Source organism: Chionomys nivalis, chromosome 14, assembly GCF_950005125.1.
Source record: "Chionomys nivalis chromosome 14, mChiNiv1.1, whole genome shotgun sequence".
NCBI classification, from domain to species: Eukaryota; Metazoa; Chordata; class Mammalia; order Rodentia; family Cricetidae; genus Chionomys; species Chionomys nivalis.
Window position 1 is genome coordinate 50,309,536 of NC_080099.1, and position 13,309 is coordinate 50,322,844.

At 43.7% G+C, this 13,309-nt stretch overlaps 1 protein-coding gene across 4 annotated transcripts in view; it reads right to left on the minus strand.

The window, feature by feature from the left end:
- Nucleotides 1–12,855, minus strand: part of Sap130 (Sin3A associated protein 130) — a 69,512-nt gene extending 56,657 nt beyond the window's left edge. For 2 of the 4 annotated variants that reach the window (XM_057789064.1, XM_057789061.1), the window contains exons 1-2: nucleotides 11,652–12,040; nucleotides 11,085–11,202 (exon numbers count right to left, since the gene is read on the minus strand). In XM_057789064.1, the coding sequence (XP_057645047.1) occupies nucleotides 11,085–11,202; nucleotides 11,652–11,705 (172 nt within the window). In that variant the 5' untranslated portion in view covers nucleotides 11,706–12,040. Of the gene's footprint in view, nucleotides 1–11,084; nucleotides 11,203–11,651; nucleotides 12,041–12,078; nucleotides 12,107–12,722 lie in introns of those variants that run through there. The other 2 variants (XM_057789062.1, XM_057789063.1) reach the window with 2 other exon arrangements.
- Nucleotides 12,856–13,309: the final 454 nt, after the last annotated feature.

A 13,309-nucleotide genomic window follows, 5' to 3' on the forward strand; every position in this document is an offset into this window, starting at 1 on the left:
TGTCTACATGTATTACATGTGTGTGTGCCTGGTGCCTGTGGAAGTCAGAAGAAGGCATCAGACATTCTGAAACTGGGAGTCAAAAGATGGTTGTGAACCATCATATGGAGCTGGGAACCAAACCCAGGAACTTGCAGAAGCAGCAAGAACACTCAGTGGCTGAACCATCTCTCCAGCCCCTTGTGAGGCTTGTTCTAAGTGGAGCCAAGAGTCAAAACTGTGGGATGTACAGTTTCCTCTGAAGATGAACACAGCGTCTTGGCAGTCGCTGAAAAAAAGCTCAAATAATAGCTCAGTGGGGGAAAGACACCTCCTGCCAAGGCTGACTCCCGAGTTTGCTCCCTAGAACCTACATAGTAGAAGGAGAGAGGCAATACCTGCAATTTTCCTCTGACTTGCACACACACATGCACACAGACACAAACAAAATTAAAACACAAAACCCTCTAATAATTGAAAGCATATGATAGGATACAGTACAACTTCATTTAAAATGACTTGCTTATTTTTCAAAAGAATGTGTTATTTTGAAGCCCAGATTGGTCTCTATCTTGTGATCCTCCTGTCTCAGCCTAAGAGTTTGAGATCACAAGTACACACCACCATTACTGGTTAAAGTTTTAAAAACTTAGCATTCAAAAGATGTTTGCTCTTCAATCCACAAAAGTGCCTTGCCTGCAAGATACACTGGTACAATAGTAGTACAATGTTTGTGGGAGGAACCAGCAAATATCTGATTTGAGTTAAAGTCCACTCCACGAGACAGAAGTCATGCCTCATGCTGCTCGGGTAGCCAAGAACCTGAGACTAGACAGGCCATGGCTCTACTAGTGCTGTGCTAAAGGAATGTAGCGACAAATTCTGCTGAACTCATTTAAGTCACTGTCTTCTCAGGCATCATCAGAGACGCTTCCTCCTGCAGGAGATGGGAACAAATATGGATACCCACAGCCAACCAATATGCAGAGTGAGAGATCGAGAAACACTAAGTCCTAAATTAATCCATCTAATTCCTTCCCTCAGGTCTCAGGGAACCCTGCAGAAGATATGGAAAGAGTGTAAGAGTCAGAGGGGATGGAGGGCACCAAGGAATCAAGGTCTTCTAGACACACCAGGCTGGTGTACAAACGAAGTCACAGAGAGTATGGCCACATGCACAGGGTCTGCTCCAGATGGGGTCCTACAGCTGGGAGACGCGGACACACGCCCCATCCCTAATCTGTAATCAATCTCCAGTTGATATCCACTTGCGTTTCCTCCAAGGGAGTCTCACTGGAGACAAACCATGCCCAGCAGTAGATGGCCAACCCCAATGAACTCAATGGCTTCTTTAGAGGCTCTTTGTCTAGTGAAATTAAGTCAGGGCTCTACCCCCACCATGACTTTACAGGTCCTTCCGGTTCTGGGTTTCTGTGGCTTCCTGTGGCTTGTGAGAGCAGGTTTCCCTGCATCTATGTGCAGCTCTTTCTTCAGCTCTTCTTCCTGTCTGCTTGTTCTGTCATCTTACGATTTGGTTTTGATTTATCTTATTATTCCTTGGATGTCTGTTTTCTAAAGAGAAACAGGGTGTGGATCTGGAGGGGAGGAGAGGTGAGGAGTAACTTGGGAGGAGTAAGGGGAGGGAACTGTAACCGGAATAGTGTATGAAAAGTATCTCTTTTCAATAAAAGGGAAAAAGTCCTGTGAACTCTTAAGAATATTGGCATTAACAAACATGAATACTTTAATAAAAAAGTCTGTTAAGTATGTTTTTAAAAAATGTTCTACTAAGGGCTGGAGAGATGGCTCAGTGGACAGGAGCACTGCCTCTCTTCCAGAGGTCCTGAGTTCAATCCCAGCAACTACATGGTAGCTCGCAACCATCTATAATGAGATCTGGCGCCCTCTTCTGGCCTGTATGCAATCATGCAGGCAGAACACTGTGTACCTAATAAATCTCAAAAAAGTTCTATTAAATAAAAATTATTCTGTTAACAAGATTTATAAATTCAATATTATATAGCAAAGATAAACTTGATTTTTTTTAAAAAAAGATATGATTAAGTCAGGACTGTGTAGCAATTTCCTCTAAACAAACCTTTCCATCTTCAAAAGAATCTAGGGAGGTGAAACAGTCTACTGTGCATCTTATCACACTGAGGAAGTAAACCACTCAGGGGCTTCAGAAAGTCCCTGAACTGACAAGACTCGGCCTGTTTCTCCTCCTCAAGCACAGATGAGCTGTAAGGACTGTGGATAGACACTCAGTGGTAGCTAAGGAACCTGAAACAGGCAGAGCAGCCTGGGAACTGCTGGTAGGTCTGTGCAGGGTGCTCCATCCTCCAGCTTGTGAGCTGTCACCCATGCTGAGGTGGGCTTTGGTGAGATGGTCGTCTCTGTGCCGTATCTGCTCCTCTATGAAACTTCTCACCAATATTTTCTATAATTAACCCCAATAAAACTCATTGGTTTGCTGGGCAGTGATAACACACACCTTTAATCCTAGTACTCAGGGAAGCAGAGGCAGGAGGATCTGAGTTTGAGGCTAGCCTGATCTAGAGAGAGAGAGAGTTAGTTCCAGGACAGTCAAGGCTACACAGAAAAACCCTGTCTTGACAAACCAAAAAAAGCCAGCCAACCTAACAAACAAAAACAGAAACTCAAACAACAAAAGCAACATAAGACCTCACTGGTCCAAGGTGGACTTTGGGAGAACTCTTACTTTGGCCTTCCAGTGGCTCCGCATGTGTGGTTGGTGGACATTTAGTCATGTCTCCCCAGGAACAATGACAAGAACCAAACTCACCCCAAATACCAACACCCAGGTAAAAACCAAAACACCACTGCCCCAGACACCTGCCACTCAGCTCAATGAAGGTCATCATCCTTCCCAAGATGTCCACTATTCTACTTTCTAACCCTAGGTTAGTGCCATTTTGAGCCCTACACAGTCAAACTTATGACAGACATATCCTACTTTCTTGCTTCTTTCTTACAGATATGATGGGCATACTACCACATGCAGGCAGAAACTTTTCATTCTCAGCATGTCACAGTAGGTCAGTCACTATGTGAATAAGTCCTAAGTTATCTGTCTTCCTGCTAAGAGACATTTAGGATAGTCTTCAAGCTTTGCTATTATAAACGGTAGTGCTAATAATATTTTACTGGCTACAAACCTATTGTTGTCATGTAACAATTATAATATATGACAGTTTTTTGGAGGGTATAGTATATGCAGGTGAACTCATCTGTTCTGTGCCCTCTGGAGGCCAAAGTTTGACAGTGAGTGTTTTTCTCTACTTCTTTCCACCTTATGCTTTGAGGAAGGGAGAGTTCGCCACGTTGGCTAGAGCCCCTGGGATCTGCCTGTCTGTGCCCCAACGTGCAGTTATAGGTATGTCTCCACATGCCCATCTTTTAACACGCTGTGGGGAATCTAAACTCAGGTCACGCTTGCACACCAAACACTTTACACCAAGTCATCTCCTTAGCCCCCATTTCCTGCATCATTTGTAAAACGCTACTGCTGTATTATTTATGGTTATTTTAGGTTATTCCGAAAGCCCCAATAAACTCTTCATGAAACTGCTTCTGAAAGCACAGAGCTGAATGAAATGATTTCTGTTCATTTTCTTTTTAGAAGGTTTTAAAAATGATGTATGTGTGTGTGTGTGTGTGTGTATGTATGTTGAGTGCAGGTGCCCTTGGAGTCCTGAAGAGGGTGTCAGGTTCCCTGGTGCTGTAGTTACACGCAATTGTGAGTCACCTCATGTAGGTGCTGGGAGCTAAACTTAGGTCCTCTACAAAAGTAGGAAGTACTCTTAACAGCCAAGTCATCTGTCCAGCTGCAAGTGTATTTTTTATTTTACACAATTGACTTGACTCTCCAGAGGACTCAGAAATTTTACAGTTGAGATTTGTATAATCACTTGACTGAGTTACAATGTATACACAATAGTACACTGGTTCTCAACCTGTGGGTCAAGACCCCTTTGGAGAACACAAACATTTACATTAAGATCCATAACAATAACAAAATTACTATGAAGTAGCAACAGAAATAATTTAAGGTTGGGTTTTACAACATGTGGAACTGTATTAAAGGGCTGCAGTATTAGCAAGGCTGAGAACCACTGCAATAGTGTTTCTCTGAAGAGAATCCAACAGCTTTTTATAGGATCTTTATCAGCACTCTTGTGAGCAGATGGTGATGTAAAATGTTAATGTTTAACTGTCTAAGAGACTGTCAGAGTAGTTTCCAAAGTAGCTGTGCCACTCTGTTTCTGCCAGCAGAGTTTGTGGGTTCCAGGCCTCTCCATCTCACAAATTCTTGATACACACACAGCCATTCTAGTGGATGGATAGCATACATCTAATTAGGGCTTGGACTAGGATTGCCACAATGACCAGCAATGCTCAACAGTTTATTATTTTTTTAATGATTAAAAGCCATTTATTTGATGTGGGAGTCCCCTCTGTGAGCTGTGATTACCATTAATGAATAAAGAAACTGCCTTGGCTTGTTGATAGGGCAGAACTTAGGTAGGTGGGGAGGATTAGACTGAATGCTGGGAAAAAGAGGGGCGGGGTCAGGGAACATCATGGATCTGCTGCTAGAGATAGACATGCGGAAACTTTCCTGGTAGGCCACAACCTCGTGGTGATACACAGGTTGATAGAAATGGGCTAAATTAAGATGCAAGAGTTAGCCAATAAGAACCTGGAGCTAATGGGCCAAGCAGTGATTTAATTAATACAGCCTCTGTGTGGTTATTTTGGGGGTCTGGGTGGCCAGGAAACGAACAAGCGGCCAAGTGGTTCCTTGCAACAATTGGCGCTCAATGAGGTGGACTAAATCCATGTAAAACCTGAGAAAGCTTGAAAAGGAATTCTAGAAAAAAAATACAGAGTTTAACGCAGCTTCTTGCTGTTTGCTGGCGGTGTGCCTCTTGCTTCTGGCTGCTAGAGATGGGTCACACTTTATAACTGCTTTTACAGTATAAGAGGCCACGCCCAAGTGGGCTGGTATCTTAAAAGCTATTGGCTGAAGGAGCGGAATGTGCTCCCATAGCATTTATTTGTCTTCTTTAGTGAAGCATATGCTCATTTCTTATCCATTCTTAGTCAATCAGCTTTACTGAGGTATAATCTACAGATAAAATCCACTAATTCAATAATATATGCTAATAAAAATAAAAAATTCAGAAAAGTCTGCAATACTGTAACCATAACTCAGTTACCACACAGACACTGTCCATCGGAACACTGCTAACTAGTTCACTCATATCCCTTGGCTCACTTCCCTCTTTCCCTCCCCCCACCTCCCTCCTGTGTTCCTAGACATTACTGACTTGCTCTGTTACACTTGTCATGTCCAGGATTCCGCACAGAGAGAACCATAAATGTGTGATTCCGTGAGTCTGGCTTCTTTTCCATCCATGTTCTTATGTGCATGTGCACTGATGCTGGGCTTTGGTGCTGTGTACGAGCAGCTTATTAAACAGGCACAGCACAATCAGCTTATCTAGTCACCATTTGACAAACATCTGAATTTTCTCAGTTTTTGGCTATCAGGAACAAAAATTCTATAAACATTTAAGTACAAATCTTTGAATAAGCATACACTCACTTAACTTGGTTAAATACTGAAGGAACAGGAGTGGCCAGTTGTGAGTTAGTACATGTTTAATTTTGTAAGATTCTGCCAAACTGTTTTCCAAAGTGGCTAGCCATTTTGTAGCCCCTCCCTCACTCCACGCCAACACTAAGAGCTCTGCTGCTTCACAGTCGTCCAATGCGAGGTACTCAGTCACTAGCTTCAGTTATCCCATGGATATATGCTAGCTTACTGAGGTGTTGATCTTCACTGGTCCAAGGATGAGAAACGATATGCATCTTTTCATGTACTTCTTTAGCACTTAAGATAGATAGCTTTTATAGTTGGGTATCTATTAAGTACGCAATTAAAAAATTAGCTCTTAATCTTTTTGTTATTCCGTTATAGGAGTTCTTTCTACATTCAGGATATGAGTCATTACAAATACATTATTAAAAATATCCTTATGCTCTTTGTTTGTGGCGTTCCATTTGATATTATTAGTGATGTCTTTTGAAATTAAGTTATTTTCAATTTACATTAACTGTTTTTTACAATTAGCATTTTTTTCGTGACCTGAGAAGTTGCAAACTGTTTCTCCTATGTTTTCTTTTAGGAATTAAAATTTTTAGATTTAGATCCACAGTACATCTTGAATTAATTTTTACTTAAGAAAGCAATGGTCAAAGTATATTTTTCCCCATATCCTGGTATTTTGGGGCTAGCTAGATAACTCCCATGTAAGACTGATGACCTGTGTTTGATCCAGGTCCCAGGGTAGAAGAAATAAACAAATCCTACAAAGTTGTTTTCTCCCTCCATACTGGTATGTTTATTCCAATTCATGTCCCTATTTAATTACACATTTCTGTTAAAAAAAAAAAAAAACTGGCTATATCTGTCTATCTAGAAATGACTTTCTATAAATGACTTTCCAGACAGTTTACTTTATTCATCTATATTATGTCAATACTATACCATCTTGATTAATGAAGCTTTGTAATAAGTTGTGAAATGATTTTCCTTTCTCTGGGGTCATAATTGCTTTAAAAATCCTTAAACCCAAGCCAGGCAGTGGTGGTGCACACCTTTAATCCCAGCACTCAGGAGACAGAGGCAGGCAGATCTCTGTGAGTTCGAGGTTAGCCTGATCTACAAGAGCTAGTTCCAGGATAGGCTCCAAAGTTACATAGAAACCCTGTCTAGAAAAACAAACAAACAAACAAAAAATCTGTAAACCCTTTGCATTTCCCCATGAATTTTAGAATCAGGCTATCAAGATTATATAAAAAAGTACACAAGGATATTATGATTTCTTTGCATATATATTATCACTTAGGGAAGAAACGATGGTATTGAAAATATTAAATACTTTAATTTGTGACCATAAAGATTTTTTATTTATCTAGTTCTTTAAGATCTCTCAGCAATATCTCATTTGTGTCAATGTCTCAATGTGTTTGACTTAAATATATTATGTTGAGATGGAGTCTCACTATGTAATCATGGCTGGCCTGGAACATCCTATATAGATTAGGGTGGCCTCAAGCTCACCGAGTCTGTTTTGACCTCCTGAGTACTGGGATCAAAGGAGTGTGACACCTTACCCAGCCTTACAAGGATTTTCTTCAATCTTTCCTCTATCCCTTTTTGTAGCTATTGTAAATCAACATTAAACAACAACAACAAAAGCCACTCGTGTCTAAGCTGGGAAGGTGGAGCAGTCATTAAGTGCTTGCTACACAAGCACAGGACCCGAGTTTGGATGCCCAGTGCCCACAGAAGAGATGAGCATCGTGGCACATACCTGTAACCCCAGTCCTTGGTGGGGATGGGGGCTGCGAGGCAGATCCCTGAAGGCCAGTGGCTGGCCAATCTAGCTAAATCCATGACTTCCAGGGTCAGTAAAAGACCCTGTCTCAAACATTAAAGATAGAGAGTGACCAAGGAAGACATGACATGATTTTTGGCACACACATACAAACCCACACAAACACAGACATAAACTACAGATCCATGAAAAAAATGTCTATTGTCAGTATTCAGACATATAATGAATTTTTATTTATTTATTTATTATGTATACAATATTCTGTCTGTGTGTATGTCTGCAGGCCAGAAGAGGGCACCAGACCCCCTTACAGATGGTTGTGAGTCAGCATGTGGTTGCTGGGAATTGAACTCAGGACCTTTGGAAGAGCAGGCAATGCTCTTAACCACTGAGCCATCTCTCCAGCCATATAATGAATTTTTGCACATTGATTTTGTAGCCTATTATTTTACTAATGCCACTTATTCTGACAGCTTTTTAACAAAAGAATAACGTTTTCTGTGTATATGACCATATTATGAATAAAGGCAGTTTTATTTCTGTCTTTTATGTCCGATTGATTTTTTTTTCTTTCTGAAACAGGGTTTCTCTGTAGCTAAGGAGCAAGTCCTGGAACTTGCTCTGTAGACCAGGGTAGCCTTGAACTCAGAGATTCGCCTGTTTCTGCACCCCAAGAGATGGGATTAAAGGTGTGCGCCACCACTGTCCAGCTATTGTTTACTTTCCTGGTCATCCAAATCAGGAAAAAAAATTATGAAAATGGACAGTTTCATAAGCTTTCCCAAAGCCTATTTTGGTCCATGTAGACAGATTTTTAACAATGTTATTTAACTGGAATGTATTAATCATTACCCATTAGACTATTTGGGAATTCATTTATGTGTTTCCTCCACACATTTATTCTTTATTTATAAGGGAGGGTAGGAGTTGCTGAGGAGGAATACCAGAGATCTGAAACATTCAAGATAAGCACTGTGCCACTGAGTTACATCCCACACGAGTCCACTCATTTTCAACAAAACAGAATCTGGGAGCCTTAACTATTTCTACTTCCTAACTTTGAACATACACTTTAATTCCTGGCATGCTTAGGACAGACCCCAGGTCATCTCTCCTGAAACAGAGAAATATCTACGTAGGTGAAAACTTCCTCTCTTCCTCCATCCTCCTCTTTTATCGTGACTAGGATCTCATGTAATACAGGACAGCCTTGGATACGCTATGTAGCCAGGGTTGGTCTTTAACTCCTGACTCCCTTTTCTCTGCCTTCTAAGAGTTGGGATTATAAACTTGTATTCCATTTATGTGGTGCTAGGGACAGAGCCGAGAGCTTCAGTCAGCTAGGCAAGCACTCTGTCAAGAAAGCTGCATTGACAGCTGCTTAAAAAGAAGGAACCTGAATAACCACGAAGCTATTATATCATGTTGGACTGGTTAATCCCAGACAACATTTTTTTTGGAAAATGAATTTGATTTATTTAAGAAAATAAAAGGAAATGGAAAACAACAACAACAACAAAAACCTGATTTGGAGAATGAAAAGAGAAAATTACAAACAAACTGTTCAGGAAAAAGTTCAAAAAACTATTAAGTTTTAAGCTGGTCTTGAAACATGCGGGAGGGATCAGAGTGTGAGGGTGAACTATGGAAACATCTAGAAGGAAGTCTTAGCATCACTGCCAAGCTCCAAAGACAATCTGCTTTTCTTTTTCCAGATACAGCTAGCTCTCATTTCTTTCCCTTCAAAAACCAATGTTCTTAGCTCCAACTCTTATGCTAAAGACAAAACGCTGCCAGAACTCTTTTGGGGTAGGCAGGGGTCTCACAATGTCCACGGTCTTGTACTTGCTTTCTAGCTGAACCAGCTACATTGCTTAAACTAATTAGCTTTCTTCAACTGCTCAAGTGCTTGGGTCACAGATGTGCATCACTAGCCTAACAAGAAATAAAGAACTTTAGAGGCTCCAAGAGAAGTTGCTGATTATAACCTTGTACTATATCCATTACAGTAAGTATGTACCTACAAAGGTTTATGAGACACACAGGATCTGAAACACAGTAGACAAGAAAGTCAGCAAAGACATTCAGAAAATGGCATTTAAGCCGGGTGGTGGTGGCGCACGCCTTTAATCCCAGCACTTGGGAGACAGAGGCAGGCGTCTCTTTGAGTTCGAGGTCAGCCTGGTCTACAAGAGCTAGTTCCAGGACAGGCTTCAAAGCTACAGAGAAACCCTGTCTCGAAAAACCAAAAAAATCAAAAACAAAGGCATTTAAGATGAGTCTTCAAGGAAGAACAATTAGCCAAATAACTAAACCTGGAAAAGAAGAAAGGCAGTGCCATCAGAGAAATGGGAGCAAGACCTGGGCCAAGTTAGCAGGAAGTAGTCAAAGCAATAGAAACGAGCCCAAAATAGTAAGGCCACAGTTCACTGGTGGGTAATATCAGTCAGGCATGGTGGGACAAACTTGTAATCCTAGAACTCTCTTGAGGCAGGAGAATCAAGAGTTTGAGGCCAGTCTACTACATTATGAGCCAATGCTAGGGTTGGGGAGAAGGAGGAAAGAGCAGAGAGAGAACATAGTCAATTACAACTAAAGATGCCTCAGCCTTTGGCTTGAGAGGCGACTAAACAACAGGAGCATTTGCCATAAATACTGGATTGTGATGAAACAGACCAGGAAAAGGACTCTATTCCAGTTTGCAATGTGTACTTATTATAGAGTGAAAAGAACATTTGAAGATTGTTCACTGGCCTTGATAATTATTAGACGGCGGAAGAGGTTTGTCTGGTGCATTTTAGGATATTTAGTATCTCTTAGTTGTGACATCCACAAATGTTATGGCCAAACACTGTTATAGGCAATATCACTCCCCAATAAGAACCAACCAACCTACAGCACTCAAAGGATATATTACAAAGAAAAACCAAGATGCAAACGTGAATATATACTTTTCAACCATTTTTTCCAGGACTGGGGAAACAGTTCAGTCAATAAAGTACTTGTCAGCCGAGCCTACTCAGAGTCCCAGACTCAGCGAGGGACGCTGTATCCAAAAACAAGGTGGACAGCTCCTGGAGAAGCACACATGAGGTTGACTTCAAACACACATGCACGAAGACAGACACATGCAATTTACTTCTCTTTTCCTAGATCTTAAGGTCCTAAGAAGTAAAACTGTCCCACTCACTGTGGGGTTCTCTCATGCAGCCATCACCATACCTATACCGAGAGTTAATTAAATGCTGACACACTAACACATTTAAAAAACTATTTTTATAAGCATGATTTACTAAAGTTGCACTTACCCTAGAATATATAAGCGATTTTTTAAAAAAGGGAATATGCCTTATTTTAAAACAGCGTATCCTTTCCTCGAAGTCGGTAGGCTAGTGATTACGAGATGGGATTTGCTAATCTGAAGTTAGTAACATTCTTAAACAGTAAGCAATATGAAAGAAATGAAGCCGGGCGATGGTGGCGCACGCCTTTAATCCCAGCAGTCGGGAGGCAGAGGCAGGCGGATCTCTGTGAGTTGGAGACCAGCCTGGTCTACAGAGCTAGTTCCAGGACAGCCACAGAGAAACCCTGTCTCGAAAAACCAAAAAAAAAGAAAGAAAGAAAGAAAGAAAGAAAGAAAGAAAGAAAGAAAGAAAGAAAGAAAACACATTTTACCTGTGGCAACTTGGTTTATCAAGCCTGTGGAACCACTGTTTGCGATCTGTGAAGGTGTCTGGCTGAGCCCAGGGGAAGGGGTTCCTAACCGAGGAAACTGCTGGGAACTCATCTCCACCTACAAAACAAGCCATTCATTCCATTATTACCAGATTCTGAAATTAGAACCAATATTGAGAGATCGAAGCATCTTTGGTAATCACATCTCTCAGAAACACAAATACAGCTTCATTCATCTAAAACAGTGAGTTACGATCAACGGTGCAGACATCTAATTGAGGACTTCAATGTACTACGGCTAAATTAATAATGACAGCCTTTATACAAGTGTTGGAGGATACTATAACCTTCCAAAAATACTCTTGGATCGCTATATTTTTTTTAAAAGGATACTGAATATTAAAAAGCCGCCAAATGTTAGTTATTAACATAAACATAGGTTATCTATGTAAAATTTTATGGGAAATACTTTGATTCTTTTAAAGACTCAAGCCTCACACCAAGATAAACAGAACCGTAATTAGTATGTCATAATGCCCAGCCCCAAGGAAGGATCGGAAATCTTACATTAAGACCCGATGCTTGCGGAATCCTCAAACGCTTTTCCGTAAAGGCCTCCATTTAAGGATTTCCTTTTTTCCTCATCACGGACAACCCCCCAACCCGAGACACGGGTAGGATTCGAGACCTTTTCCACAGTCTTAAAATCGTCTTCCACTTTTTCCTTCAGAGTCAGGCTTCGCCGACCTCCCGTCTACCCCAGTTAACCCCATTCCTCCTCCGAGATCCTAGGACACACGTTTCCAGACACTCCGGGTGTCGAGGCTCTGTCTCCCCGGGAAAACCTCCTACGGAGCCCTCTCCGCAAGATAAGCAATGTGCCTTTTTATCTGTGGCCGCCACGGAGGGCTCGAGGGGCTCCGCAGGCACAGAGGGAACGCGATTCGGAACGCGTCCCCGGCCCGCCTCGGTTCAGCCCGCCCGCCAGACTCACCCCCAGGGCCAGCCGCTCCGCTCCCAGTCCTCTTACCACCCAACCTACTCCTGCCTCCCCCGCCCGCCCATTGGCCAGACGCGAGGCGCATCACTGGACCCAGCGCCAATCCGCAGCTGCCTGCGCGTTCCGGGCCCGCCCCACCCTCCCGCCGGCCGCCAGCCAATAAGACGCCAGCCCCGCTGGGGGCGGGGAGCAGCCTAAACTCCGCGGCTGGGCCAATAGACGGGAAAGAGAGGCGATCCCCGGCGAGAAGGGCGGGGATCCGGGAGGCTCCGCCCCGGCAGGGGTCTGAAAGCGGCGGGCGCAGGGCCCGGATGTGGAGAGTCACTTTAAACTGCTCCAGCAGCCAAACTCCCTAGGCCGTCCTCCCTCCCGCTGACTTCCCTGCGGAGGCCCGCGTCCGCCACGCCCCCACGCCCGGGGCTGCCCACCCACCCCTCCGTGTTTCTCGCCCTTCCGAGCACCGAGCACCCAGGCCCTGCCGCCGACTCAACCGCTCTGCTCAGCTCGCTAAAGAGCTGGAATTAGGACTGCAAGAGCTGTGCGGCTCTGTCCTTCCCCAGGGACGAGCACCGGGACTGGCCATGCAGTCCCGCCCCCTCGACTCCTCCCCTCCCTCCCGGCTCTCGTTCCGCCATTACCTGGGCGCGGCCACGCCGCCTTTAGCTTGCTCCTGTGCGCTCTCCGCCTGTGGGGCTAATGTCCTCGGGCTCCGGACCCGCAGCCACCACCGGGCCGATTGCACTCTGTCCCCCACCCCTCACTCCAGCGCCGCTGCTTCCGCCGCCGTAACGAGACTTTCTCTCACTGGCTGCGACAAACCCCGCCCCTCTTCCAGACAGCCACTCCTCGCCTGAATAGAGCAGGAAGGCCGTCGGTCCCGCCTCTCGGACCCACAGAAACCCCTGGGAAATGTAGTTCCTTGTCCTAGGAGGGCGGGGCTTGGGAGACCCGACGCGGGCTTCCCATTCCTTCGCAGCCAAATCTGAAGACTGTTTATGCCATTTCTTTTTTGGGACTGAGAAGATAAAGGATTCTGTGCTTTCGTCTCAGTTGGAAAGCACTCGGTTGCATTTTTACCTCGGAGGTGGAGGCGGTGCGATGCGCAAAGAGTAAAGGAGGTTAATAGTGGCTGCCCCAGGAGCCCGCGGATCCACCTTCTGCCCTTCTTTCCTCCTGCATGTAGGTCTTGGCATTCTGGGATCACTGGAGGGAGTGAGCCCCACAG